At 42.4% G+C, this 13,308-nt stretch overlaps 1 protein-coding gene across 3 annotated transcripts in view; it reads left to right on the top strand.

Annotated features, from left to right (window-relative positions):
- LOC124857596 (receptor-type tyrosine-protein phosphatase beta-like) overlaps positions 1–12,264 on the top strand; it is a 32,150-nt gene extending 19,886 nt beyond the window's left edge. For 2 of the 3 annotated variants that reach the window (XM_047348912.1, XM_047348925.1), the window contains 20 exons: positions 67–336; positions 550–813; positions 905–1,171; positions 2,212–2,502; positions 2,719–2,997; positions 3,084–3,233; positions 3,614–3,887; positions 4,210–4,322; positions 4,440–4,545; positions 4,838–4,915; positions 6,078–6,095; positions 6,180–6,261; positions 6,778–6,868; positions 6,942–7,018; positions 8,899–9,033; positions 9,141–9,263; positions 9,358–9,521; positions 9,892–10,027; positions 11,602–11,721; positions 11,801–12,264. In XM_047348912.1, coding sequence (XP_047204868.1) covers positions 67–336; positions 550–813; positions 905–1,171; positions 2,212–2,502; positions 2,719–2,997; positions 3,084–3,233; positions 3,614–3,887; positions 4,210–4,322; positions 4,440–4,545; positions 4,838–4,915; positions 6,078–6,095; positions 6,180–6,261; positions 6,778–6,868; positions 6,942–7,018; positions 8,899–9,033; positions 9,141–9,263; positions 9,358–9,521; positions 9,892–10,027; positions 11,602–11,703 — 3,020 coding nt within the window. In that variant the 3' untranslated portion in view covers positions 11,704–11,721; positions 11,801–12,264. The remainder of the gene's footprint in view (positions 1–66; positions 337–549; positions 814–904; positions 1,172–2,211; positions 2,503–2,718; positions 2,998–3,083; positions 3,234–3,613; positions 3,888–4,209; positions 4,323–4,439; positions 4,546–4,837; positions 4,916–6,077; positions 6,096–6,179; positions 6,262–6,777; positions 6,869–6,941; positions 7,019–8,898; positions 9,034–9,140; positions 9,264–9,357; positions 9,522–9,891; positions 10,028–11,601; positions 11,722–11,800) is intronic. The other variant, XM_047348917.1, reaches the window with a different exon arrangement.
- The last annotated feature ends 1,044 nt before the right edge of the window (positions 12,265–13,308 follow it).

Raw genomic sequence — 13,308 nt, 5'->3', positions numbered from 1 at the left:
GAAAAAGTTTGAAATCTTTGAATGAAAAATGTGTGGGAAGCCATAACACCCTTTTCTGCTCTTTAGTCCCGTTATCAGTCACAGATCTGCAGGTGGAGCCCATCCTCAGCACCTGCAGCCTGCAGGTGAGCTGGCAAGAACCTCTTGGTGTGTCTGATGGATACATCCTGCAGGTTCTGGATGAAAGGGGCAGCATCATCACCAACGGCTCACAGCCAGTCGGATTCACCCACTACAGGTTTGACAACCTTACGCCGGGGAAGAAGTATCGAATCCTGGTCCAGACCACAAGCGGGGGACTCCACAGCCTGGGGGTTAGCACAGAAGCTCGAACACGTAAGACCTCTTTCTTCTACTTAGACAGAAGGAAAGTTGGTATATGTCTGAAGATAAAGCATCACCATAGAATGAAATGTTACCAAAGTTTCAAAAGGAGGTTTAAATAAAGCTTCTTCCTAGTGCCAGAGCTTTATTTGTGTTTAAGGGGATTTATCTGCTCAAACAGACTGCTGATGAAGTTCAGGTCTTCTCTTACTTTCTCCTCATCAGACCCTGCTTCTGTTACTGATCTGTCCATCAAAACCAGCACCACTGCCAGCCTGTCCTTCCAGTGGTCCCCACCAGAAGGAGACTTCCAGCTTTATGAAGTCTTTTTGTATAAAAGTGATGATTCTCTGCAGGAAAGCCGACAGGTCCAACCCAGTATTCAGCAATGCTCCTTCCAGGGTCTCAGACCTGGAGCTCTCTACAGACTAGTGATCCTGGTCCACAGCGGAGACCAGACCAACCAGACCTCCATGTTGGCCAGGACAGGTGAGAGCAGCCACAAGATCAGACCAGTCATTGAAGGGAGTGTGAGCTGCATGGACCAGAAGGTTGAATCATTGCACATTTTCGTTTTCAGTACCAGCAGCTGTAACGTCTCTCAAGGCTCAGAATGGAAACCAGTCTGACACTCTGTTGATCAATTGGGATCGTAGAGATGGAGATGTGATCGGATATCTGCTCTCACTCTACAACCCTGATGGATCCCTGCAGGCTGAGCATCAGCTGGGCTCTGAGGTCACGGAGTTTATATTTTCAGGCCTCGTTCCTGGTCGGCAGTACCGAGCTGATGTGCTAAGTCTCAGTGGAAAGCTCCAAAACCGAGCCAGCACTGTGGGCCGTACCGGTAAGAGCAACCAACCCATTAGAAACTGTTTCAGTCAGGAAGATTTGGGAGAAGATAAATAGTTCTTATATTTTTGGTTCTTTTTAATTTGTCTGGTCCTTTCTTTATCCGCCACATTCGGCATTCCTCCCAGGTTAAGTGGAAATGATCTAGAGTTAGCTAGTGACTGGGAACACCTGGGTCCAATGTTCCTCATTTTTGTAAATCTGACTGCCCCTTATACCCTTTGCTGTCTCGTTCTCCCTATACAGCTTTGCCTTAGTTCTGCTTTGGTAGCAGTTTGGTGATGTTTTGGCTTGTTTGATTTTTCGCAACATTTGCACATGAACACTTTCATAAACATCCACACCCAACACATCACTGATTCACTGATGCTCACATCCCACTTGTCAGTTATTTTCGTTTCATTATTTTTTGGCTAAAATTCAGTTAATTTAATCAAAATATCTTAAATTGTCAGCTGGAACTTGCGTGTCTCCTCTTTGTACATCACCTCTTGAACCGGGTTGCGATAAAATGGGGATCAGTTTCTCCCCTTATTGTCATCCTGGATGGGCCCCATCTGTCCAAGATGACAGCAAAGGGGCCCGCCCGGGATAACAATAAGGAGAGAAACATCAGTTTCGACATAGATACACCAGTTTATAAAAGCTTGAAATTTGCAAATGATGTAGGGTGTAAGACAAAATTGAACCCAAACAATACAAAGCCTAACCAAAGCTGGACCAACACAGAACGGAGCCAGAGCTTAACCAAACCAAACCAAACCAAATGTCTGGTTCACCTGCTGTTGAGACAGCAAGGATGGCTATGATATGAGGAGCAGGTTTAAAAACAAGGGGATCCTTGGGCCAGGTGTTGCCAGTCTGCAGCCTAATCTAGACCACCCTCACTTCACCTGAGATAGATTTTACATTATTAAGGCAGCCTGTTTTTCATTTTTCCTTAAATAAGTTACCTTATTTCTCTCCTTTAAAGTTACTCAAGATCAAAGATAACAATAAACTCTAGCATTTTCTCAAACATCTGATCCTGTCCAGCTCCCAAACCCCCTTCCTCCTTCCTGTTTGGGGGAGTCACCAACACTTCCCTGGAGATCACCTGGAGTGGTCCAGTAGGTTCTGACTTTGATGACTTCGACCTGCAGTGGACTCCTAAGGACCAGCTGTCTGTCATTAACCCATACCACAGCCGAACATCTGGCAGCCGCATCCTAAAGGGGATGTTCCCCGGACGATTGTACACCTTCAGCCTTCGAACTGTCAGCGGGGCCACGCAGCCCGGCACCACACCCACCTACAGCACTCCCATCCAAAAGAGTATCCGAACAAGTAGGTGGCAGAATCTCACTTTGATTACAAATACTGGATTTGTCTCAAAAGTTCAAGTAATTTGGATTTATTTGTACATCAAAAATGTGAAATCTGTGTTTTAACCAAAGGGATTTCCAGGTGAGGAAAATTATGAGAGGAAGAATTAACAATTCTGAATCTATTTTTATGTAAAATAAAGCAGCAGCACCTGGTCTGATGTTTTTCCTTCTGCAGAGCCAGAGCGAGTCCATAGCCTCCACTGTCGACCCCAGAGCTCTACCTCCATCTCCTGCTCTTGGGGACCTCCACAGGCAGACTATGACTCCTACTCTATTGAATGTCTTCACCAGGACACTCACACCCTGGTCTATTCACGGCGTTCACGTCGAGAGTCCACTAGTTACATCATCACCCAGCTTGAACCCCACAAACGTTACACAATCTTTGTGAAGGTCATTTCTGACGGGACGACCAGCAAAGAGGCAGAGGACAGTGTGGTCACCATGATCGACCGTAAGGAAGAAAGAAGCTCAACATGGGCCTGCTAGACGGATGATGGATAAATTAATCAGATTCGTTTTCGGTTTCTGTTTCTTTAGGACCTCCTCTGCCACCCCTGACCACCCGGGTCAGTGAGAAGTCCATTTTGGTCACCAAGTCCTCAGTCTTATTCCAGTTTAATTGTAGCTGGTTCAGTGATGTCAACGGAGCTGTGAGGTTCTTCACTGTGGTTGTGACTGAATCTGAAGGTAAGCAGGACCAAAGGCCCACCAGCAAGTCCTAGAACCAGTAGGGTTCCTAGAACCAGTAGGGTTCCAAGACCTACATGGGGCTACGTAACTTTCAGGGAGTTCCTTTCTGCCCATGATCCATATTTTATTTGGATGGCAGACTGCAGCTGTGTTGGGACTGATCTAATCAGTCTCCGACCAGAATACTGGTCAGTGACTGGTTGTGTGACATTATAACACTCAATATGACACTCTACCCTGCAGTTTTAGGTGAACCCTGATTATTTCATGTATCATTTAAGGACCTTCTAAAGGCCTAACAGAGCTGTCTTACCAAACCTGCTCATGGGCCTTGCTAACATCAGAATCTACCTGGAACCTCTGACCCGTCTGTGTAGGTGTCAGTGACATGCAGCCGGACCAGCACCACCCTCTACCTTCTTATCTGGACTATAGACACAACAGCTCAGTTAAGTCCTATCAGACCAACTACTTTCCCAGCCTCTGCTCAGATGGTCCAGACAGCAGCACCCAGACCTACAACATCAGCCTTGGGACTGGGATGGACTCTCTGGGGGGTCCCTGTGACCACAGAGACCTGAATCATGCAGAGTCTAGGAGAGACCTGAACTACTTCTGTGATGGACCTCTGAAGTCAAAGACTTCATACAGGTACTGGACACATACAAACAGGACAGACTGAAAGTAATCTGTCTCCATGTCTCTCTGTTTGGTGTCTTTTTCTTATTACTTTGAAGCAGCAATTAATAAAATAAGTGCTGAAACAGGATTAGTTTCTCTTGAATAATTCTAAAGGTTACTTATATTATTAAGAATCAATTCTACTTTGTAGAAACATCTCAGTCTTCGCGTTTGCAGAACTCTAAATTTTTGTGTGGACCGTTAAAGCTTAAGGTTCATCAGATAAACTCCAGAACCGATGATCCTGCATAAATAAGAAATCCCTGATGTCTTTTCTTTTTGCTCCTCTTAGGATCAGCATCCGAGCTTTCACTCAACTGTTTGACGAAGAAACTACAAACTCAAGATTATCTTCTCCTCTGTTCACTGACACCTTCTTGTCCCTGCCTATCATCACAGAGACAGGTGAGGTCAAATCCCACTACTTACTAAGCTAAGGTAGAAAATGAAGCAGGTGGAGTTAGGAGATGACGTTAAGAGGCTGAGAAGCTGCATGAATTGTGTTGTTCCTTTCTCCTGCAGAACCTCTAAGGGGTGTCATTGAAGGGATCAGTGCCGGACTCTTCCTCATCGTCATGATTGTTGCCGTCACTGCTCTGCTCATTTGCCGGCACAAGGCTCGCAAATTGTGAGTATCTGTAGACCAACCTGTGTGGGAGGTACACCTGACAGGTACATGACACCAAGCGGCACAACAAATAATACAGGACAGGTACATGACACCTGATGGTAAAACATGCAACACCTAACAAGTAAAGCATACAACACCTGCCAGGTACGACACACAACACCAGAGATCTACAACATACAATACCAGACAGGTAACAGAAATATAACACATGTGTAACAGGTGCACACCATGTGTTTAACATCCTCTAATGTTGACCCAAATAAAAGGTTGTTGATGCTGTCTCCATCAGGGTGGAGGAGAGACCTGCAGTCGGGAGGTGTATGAGGAGAGAGAGGTCAGCAGCAGGAGTCCAGATGGGAGTTCGAGGGTAAGAAACAAAAATCAGTCACTGGTAATGATGAAGAACATTGTTCTAACCCAAACAGAATGCAGTGCCACCTACAGCCACTAGATGGTAGTGCAGGTAAACAGTGTGAACTTTTAAAATGTAAATCAGCCTATGCTGTAAATCTGCTGATTTACAGATCATTGCACCAAATATAATATGGAGAGGAAGAACAAAGAAATATATAATTATGTACTTAAATATATATTTCCAGATTCCATAAAGTTTAGATGATAACAGAATATTTTACTGAGAATTATTAAGTGCACTTATTAGAGCTGCTGTTATCAGAGGGTAATAGTCAAGCTTTTGTCCCTTTGATATCTTCATGACATGAATCTTGTCAGAAGAATGGTTTCCTTTGGGTTGTTCTGTTCCATCTCTTGTTGGATAGGCTTAATGTTGAGATATTTTGGTTTACCCTGAACCCGAGTGATATGTGTACAATCAAAACAGCTAGAAGGAATAGATGTTAGCTTGCCCGAAAAATGATATATTGTTATTTTTCACTTTTTACAGTTAATTGAAGCATGTCTCCTTACATTAAAAACTAAATAAAGAGGGAGAATAGTTGCAGTTCAATGGCATTGAACTGTCCGAATTTATCATTTATCAACTACATAGGTGGAGGAAAGGAAACAGAAATGCACAAATTGAAATCTGATGTGATTGTGTATTGTACTGATTCCAATATCAGGTTAAATGATGGTGGAGATAGCAGCAAGCACACTGATGGTCCTATGTCATTAGGGTGTGGAGAGCTGAGGTGGTGAGGCGGAAATGAGATTCATCAGATATGACTCCATGCTTCCTAGTTACAGCAACACTCCAAACACAGTCGTGCCCGTTGTTACTGCAGCCCACACACAGGATGGTGGATGTGTTGTACAGCTGAGAACTTGGTGCATGCTGGAGAGCAACAGTGGTTTTTGACATGGACCATCAGGGGCACAAGAGCACCAGATAGAAAAGGATTACATAGAGTGAGAGATTTTTGCACAACAGTACTTTTATTTCAGTAAAGAAGAAGAGGAATGAGAGCAGAAATGTGCCAGTCAAGCAGTTTTGTCCACAACTAAATCAGTCCAATGAATATTCATCAAATATCTGTTAAACTCTAACGCCTCTTCCTCTTGTTCCCCAGCAGCAGGAGGATCTCCAGGTGAGACATTCAGGCGGCTTTGATTTCGTTTTAAATTTTTTGTCATTTCTCTTTGCAGTTAAAAGTTTTGTTTGTTGTTTTCAGTCCCATCAAGATCGTGAACTTTGAATCTCACTACAACAAACTACTGGCTGACTCCAGCTATCTGTTGTCAGAGGAGTACGAGGTAAGTCATCTTCCACTCAATCAATCAAGGACCTGGTTTTCACTTTAAGAACCGATTTAAGTCTTAGGTCTGAGTCTGAATCAGTGGCTCTGCAGGTAACTTCAGGCCCACCTGTTATATGTCTCTGTCTCCATGGTAACTGAAACCCGCTGAACTCCAGAGCTGTTCAGGTTTCATGTAACAGGCTCCTCATATCTGAATGAAGCCCCTTATGCAGAGATGTCTGTTCAGTTTGTTAGAAAAAGGAAGTTCCAAATCAATGATTGTGATTGGTCATCTGATTTACCTGAGCGTACACAGGTCCACATTTGGAAAACCTGGTTGGCCTACAGAGATCTTATAATTAGGGCTAGTTAGATCACATACCTAGGAGATACCCTAACTTGTTGAAACTGCAGAGTTCAGATTCCTGGTTTTCCTCTCATTGGTCTGTGTTGAAGATTTGTCTGTGACTGAAGAATAATCCACATTTCAGCTGCTGTAAATGTGCCATGGTTCCTTCATTTTCCTCAATAGGACCTGAAGGATGTTGGCCGGAATCAGCCACTGGACTCAGCTCTGCTTCCAGAAAACCGTGGGAAGAACCGATACAACAACATCCTGCCCTGTGAGTGACGTCTCCTCCTGCCCAACTGTCCCATCTGTCTTCGTCTCACTGTCTCTGTTATATCTGTCATCAGACGACTCAACGAGGGTCAAGCTGTCCTACGTGGATGATGATCCCTGTTCAGACTACATCAATGCCAGCTACATCCCAGTAAGACACCAGTTCCTCTGACTCACACAAATGTGGCACTTTCATTAATGACTTTCAATTTGTGTAAAAATCCTTTGGTTCTGCTCGACTCTGGATGGGTTTTGGACTGGTTCAGAGTTTGATTTAAACTTGTAGACTTGGTTTGGGACAGATGTGGGACTTTTCTGCTGTTGTTTGGCTGTATTTTGATTAACTTACATTTCTGCTTGGAGTGGTTATTCACTGGGGTTGGAATGCTAGTTAGGACTTTAGTTTTTACTTGGATTTAGATCAGTTCTGATCATGTGGTTTTTATTTGTACTAGTTCAATATTGGCGTTGGTGGGGTTTTAACTGCTCTCTGACTTGGTTTAGCTAGTTGTGGCATTAGTTAGGGACATAGGCGGAAATCACAGGGGATGCCCCCCCCCCCCCCCCAAAATAAATATTATTGTACACACAAATACAATTTTTAAAATTATAATTTAGTAAGGTTAAAGTATTGAGAGGAAAAATAGATGAGGGAAAAGTTCAAATAAAGAGGACAGATTTTTCAAAAATGTCTGTCAGGATGTTAATGTCAGACCTAAGTCTAATTCATACTTTGCTAACATTTTAGATTTGTTCCTAGAAAGATATCCATATTTTGAAATGTATATTTGTGTTGCTAATTTAAGTTTGAGGTCAGTTTAGATTTTTTTTTTTGCAGGGTATTACTTATCACATGACTTAGATGTTCAGTATTACAGATGATTCATTTAAAGTCAAAGATTTGATTGTTAAAAAGACTTGATACAAACATTTCTTTGCTTCTGTGGCGACTGTGGCTCAGTAGGAAGAGTAGTCGTCTTGTAATCAGAAGATTGTGGATTCAATTCCAGCTTCCTCCTGCCATACGTTGATGTGCCCCTGGGCAAGGCACTTAATCTCAAGTTGCCTACTGATCTGCGTATCGATGTATGAATGTGTGAGTGTTAGTGTGTGGCTCTATTGTAAAGCGCTTTGAGTGGTCTGTATGACTGGAAAGGCGCTATATAGTTCAGTTTATTTACCATTCTTTGGGAAAAAATAAATATTAAATTTTTATTTATTATAATTATTAATTATGCATATTAGGTTTTTGTTTTGTTTAGTAGTGGATGTGGGTGTGTGCTAATGCCAATATCCCCTGTATATGTGTGTGTCTAATTGTCAGCCAACCAGGTCAGCAAACAACAAAGCTATAACTACTATTATTAGGTTTAATAACATTATTTAACATGCTGAGGGCTCAGCGCTACAAGGGAAGTTGTATAGAAGCAGGAAAGAGAAAGGGAGAGAGCTTTTTTCCATATTCCCCCCAGAAATTACTCTCTGAAATGTTCCTGTTTATTGAATCCTGTGGTTTTTGTTTAAACAGTTTTGTAAACATTGCATATTGGTTTTGGTGGAATTTACACTTGTTCCGGTCTTGGTTTAAACTGGTTGTGGTATTATGTTCTGGACTTTGTTTTAGTCTTGGGTTTGATATTGTGATTTATGTTTTGAGCTAATTTTGAATTAGTTGTAAACTGGTTTTGAGAGGATTTGTACTAGTGGTTAACTTGGTTTACACTGGTTCTCTAAGGGTTTTACCTTAGATTTGACTGATTTCATGGCAGAACACCAGATTGAGTTTGACTCAATTTCTCCACAGTCCTGAAGAGGGTCTAAACTGTGGACCAGATAGAGTATCCATGAAAAGTCAACATAAAATTTTATTTGGTCATCTGAAATTTCTCCATACCTCCACACAGTGCAGCCTGTTTGGACGCTGAGTTTCAGCAGATGCTGGGAATGCTTTCTTCTCTTCGTGTTTCAAAGCTGTTTTTGCTCTACCTATATGTTTCAACAGAACTGAATGATCTAGTTCCCTCTTTTTAGGGCAACAATTTCCGCAGGGAGTACATCGCCACACAGGGTCCTCTTCCTGGGACAAAAGATGACTTCTGGAAGATGGTATGGGAGCAGAACGTCCATAATGTGGTCATGGTCACTCAGTGTGTGGAGAAAGGCAGGGTGAGTACGAGGTGACCCACCGTCAGTGGTTCTGAGTCTGTAAGAGAATCTCCTCTGTCCCCCTGTGTTTCAAAGGTTTGGTGTTTTTTCTTTGCTTCTCCATCCAGGTGAAGTGTGATCACTACTGGCCGTTTGATCAGGATCCTCTGTACTATGGAGACCTCATAGTTCAGATGTTGTCAGAGTCGGTTCTGCCAGAGTGGACAATCAGAGAGTTCAGAATCTGCTGTGTACGTGTCTGAATTGTTGAACCAGCTGAACAATATCTTCGCTCTCTGTCACGGAGAAAGGTCAGATAATAATCTAATGTTCCTATGTCTTCAGGAGCAGCAGCTGAGCTTCATCCGCCTTGTTCGGCAGTTTCACTACACAGTGTGGCCCGACCACGGAGTCCCAGAAAGCACGCAGTCTCTCATCCAGTTTGTTCGAACTGTCCGTGACTATGTCAACAGGACCCCCGGTTCTGGTCCCACCGTTGTCCACTGCAGGTAAAAACAAAATGCCCCGAGATTAAAAGGGCAGCTTTACCAAAAATCCACACCATTTGACCTGCAGAAACAATATTAGTTTGAAGCTCTTTAAATGATGATGACCTTGATCTGCTGCAGCCTTCTGACAGATGATTTGCCTTGACACGTCTTTACCCAAGTTATATAACTTGCAGCTAAGTAGATTTTATTTCAGAGTCAGATTGTGTATGAACTTAAGTCGCAGAGAAGTATGGTTTTATCTCTTCCAGCAGCAGCAGGCATCTCACAGCTCGACACCAAACCAGCCCGATGTGTCAGTGATTGGACCCTTAATGAGATGTTTCTGTTCTTACTGGTTCAGTACTTTTAACTGAGTCTGCTGTTTTAGCGCTGGTGTGGGCCGAACCGGAACCTTCATCGTCCTGGATCGAGTGTTGCAGCAGCTGGACACAAGGGACACGGCGGACATTTATGGCGTCGCCTTTGACCTGCGCCTTCACCGATCACACATGGTGCAGACTGAGGTGGGTCCGATGCATCCTGGGATTAACAAGGTCATTATGGTGCAGCTGTCCTGCTGAGGAGTTTTCAGATAATTGTTTTTAGTACATAATTGAGTATTTAATTTGTTATTTCACCATAATTAAATGGTTTAAAGGAGCAGTATCTTCTCCCAGACTGCAGGAGGTTTAACAGCTTTTGAGTAGGTGGAGATGGAGCTCTGAAATTATATCTGGTTGTTACACATCTCCATAAAATTATCTCCAAAGAGGGGTTTAATGAGACCAACATGACTCTCTCAGTCCTTCTGTCGATTATACTTCATGCAGATGTGATGAAGTGGTTTTAAGATGGTTAAAGGTTGGCCATCTCCCACTTCCTCCTGGAGAATGCTGCAGACCCTCTCCACTGCTTCATTATTGCATTGAATATGGCGATTCAATCCTGAGTAAAGCTTAAATTACTGAGCAGGTGGGAAGGTTGCTGTAGGGTGACTCTTTAACTGCGAGGCTTACAGAAATCATTGTGTCCGTGGCCAGTTTTTGTGGGTCGATTCATCCTGAATTGAAGTCATTTCTAGGCCTTCTTAGTTGAAATACCTGTGCATTGCATGGAGGTGGTGGACAGTGCATATGGACTGGAAGACCCCGGTGGTCTTGGAAACCACAAGGGGTGTTACAACTGTAACTGAATCACACTTCTCAGTCTCCCTCTGATTTTTTGATTTACATTGCTGGTAAGAAAATAACCTACCAGGATTTGTGCTCTATCAAAGATTTGGTTCATATTTTTGTGGATACAATTTCTAGATGTAGGACAGAAGATTGGGTCACCGTTTTGAGTATGGATAATACTTCAGCCTGGAGGTATTTGTGGTTTATTTTCATGGTTACATGCTGTCAAATTCCAGGTAGAGGAGAGGGGGTTTGGTGTCAGCAGTGAAAGTGTATCTATGGGATTGATTGAGAAACTCAATTAGGGATTACAACAATGTCTTCTGTTCTGGGGTTTTAGATCTTTCCATGTTTCAGCACATCTGTTTGAATTCAATAGATAATAAACAGACTTTTGCTGAACTTAATGAGATACTGAAGCAGTAGCTGTAACAGTTGAATCAGGTTTCTTGGAACATGGAAATGCCTAAAATACTCAGGATACTGACCCTTTAGGACTGGAGGCTGGGATCACTAACCTTAGCTAGTATTTTAACAGAACAGAGTTTCTTTGACTTTGTTTTTTCTTCAAACTGAACTGACAGAAATCTGCCAAATTGTTTAATAAAGGATATTGGTGAAGCAGATATTTTGTTTTCCTCCCAGAAATATTTAGTAGGAGATTCCCACAGTTTTAGAAGGATTTAACCAAATACCATGAAAGCAGGTACATTCCTCTCTACCTTCAAGAATCTCTGGAAGACTCCCTTCATCAGGGAACATCTCCTCTGTTCACAACTCAGACACCGTAATGCCACTATCTCTCTGTGACATAGGACTTCTGTACTAGTTCTATTGGCACTCCAGCTCACAACTCTGTCCTGGTCTTTTAAAATGGGCTTTACATTCAAATGGTCTCTAACAGACCCCTCCTCTCCCACCAGGGTCAGTACCTGTACCTTCATCAGTGCATTCGTGATGTCCTCAGAGCCCGGAAGCTGCGCAGTGAGCAGGAGAGCCTCGTCCACCCCATCCTAAGAATGTGAATCCCAGCTGGCAGAGAGGTGAGCCAGCAGTCATAGTGTGACTTGTTCATGAGCATCAGAGGAATCACTAATCACAGGTGTTGATCCTTTCCCACAGAGACTTCCTGCAGAGTGACTGTTGAGCTTTACAGAGAAACGCAGCCATTTATTTTTCTATCAGTGTTCATATTTTATTCTACAGATTTATGATAATTTATGTACCGTGAACTGGACTGTGTCTGTGGTTGTATACTGTGATTCTGTGTCACGATGACGCTGTGGGAACAGCCTCAGGAGACTGAACATATTGATCAGATTTGATCAGCGGTGCACACTCCAACTGCTTAACATTTGCTCGAACAACAGCAGACTCAACTCCCCATCAAACATGTACGTATATACAGATGAACAACATTACCTGTATGTTACCTGTTCATCTTATTCTACCTTAACCTCTCCCTGGAGATCTGCTTGTAGCCATACCTGTACAAGTTCTGTACCTGAATCTGAACCTGTACCTGTACCTACACATACATACCTGTCTGTGAACAGCTCATTAAACACACAGCACGTGTACAAATACCTGATTTCTGTGTTTATTGATCAAAATTGGTTCAAACCTGCTGCAACAAGAGAAATAAAAATATGCAACTCAGCATCAGCACTGTGACATGTCAAACACATAGCTACATTTTCACAGTCCTGCAGAACACTGCAACAATGTGCCAAAAACAATGTAACAAGACCAACTTGTACGTCACTGTAACAACTCTGTAACAATCTTACAACAACACTGAAACAGCACAGGAACAAAACTGTATCAACACTGCAAAAATCATGAAACAGTTTTGTAAAAACTATGTAAGACCTCTGAAAGTATGATGCAAAAATGATGTAACAACACTGAATAACAGACTCCACAACTATGTAATAACTTTGCAATAACACTTCAACAGCACTACAATAATGGTGTAACAACACTTAAACAATGCTGCATTAATGCTTAAGAAACAATGCATCAGCAATGTATCAACAATGTAACAACTCTGTAACAACCCTAAAACAACACAGTAAATGTGCCTTGATGGCAGTTTATCAATGCTGCAAAATTGCTTCAACAACTCTGAAACAACACTGCATCAATACTCTAAGATTACTCTAAGGAGGTTTTAACTCTGCAGTGGTATTTCTACAACAGAGCTGAAATAACACTGCGACAACTCTAGACCAACACTGTATCAACTCTGGAACAACACTGCATCAATTTTAAAAAAAACTCTGTAACAAACTAACAACACTGTAAATGTGCTTTGATGGCAGTATAGCAATGCTGCAAAAATGCTGCCACAACATTATAACAACTCTGCAACAACACTTCAACAATGCTGCATTAACACCACAAAAATAACGCAACAGCACAGTAACAACACTGCAACAACTCTGCAACAACACTTCATCAATACTCTAAGATTACTCTCAGAAGGTTTTAACTATGCTGTGAGGTGAAATAACACTGGAAAAATACAGCAAAATTGCAATAGCATTTCTGCAACACTGAAACAACACTATAGTGACAGTAATACAAAAACAGTCTAATAAAACGAGCAATTTAAAAACTCTTAAATA

Source organism: Girardinichthys multiradiatus, chromosome 2 (genome assembly GCF_021462225.1).
Source record: "Girardinichthys multiradiatus isolate DD_20200921_A chromosome 2, DD_fGirMul_XY1, whole genome shotgun sequence".
Lineage (NCBI taxonomy): Eukaryota > Metazoa > Chordata > Actinopteri > Cyprinodontiformes > Goodeidae > Girardinichthys > Girardinichthys multiradiatus.
This window is presented reverse-complemented; position numbering and strand designations above follow the sequence as displayed.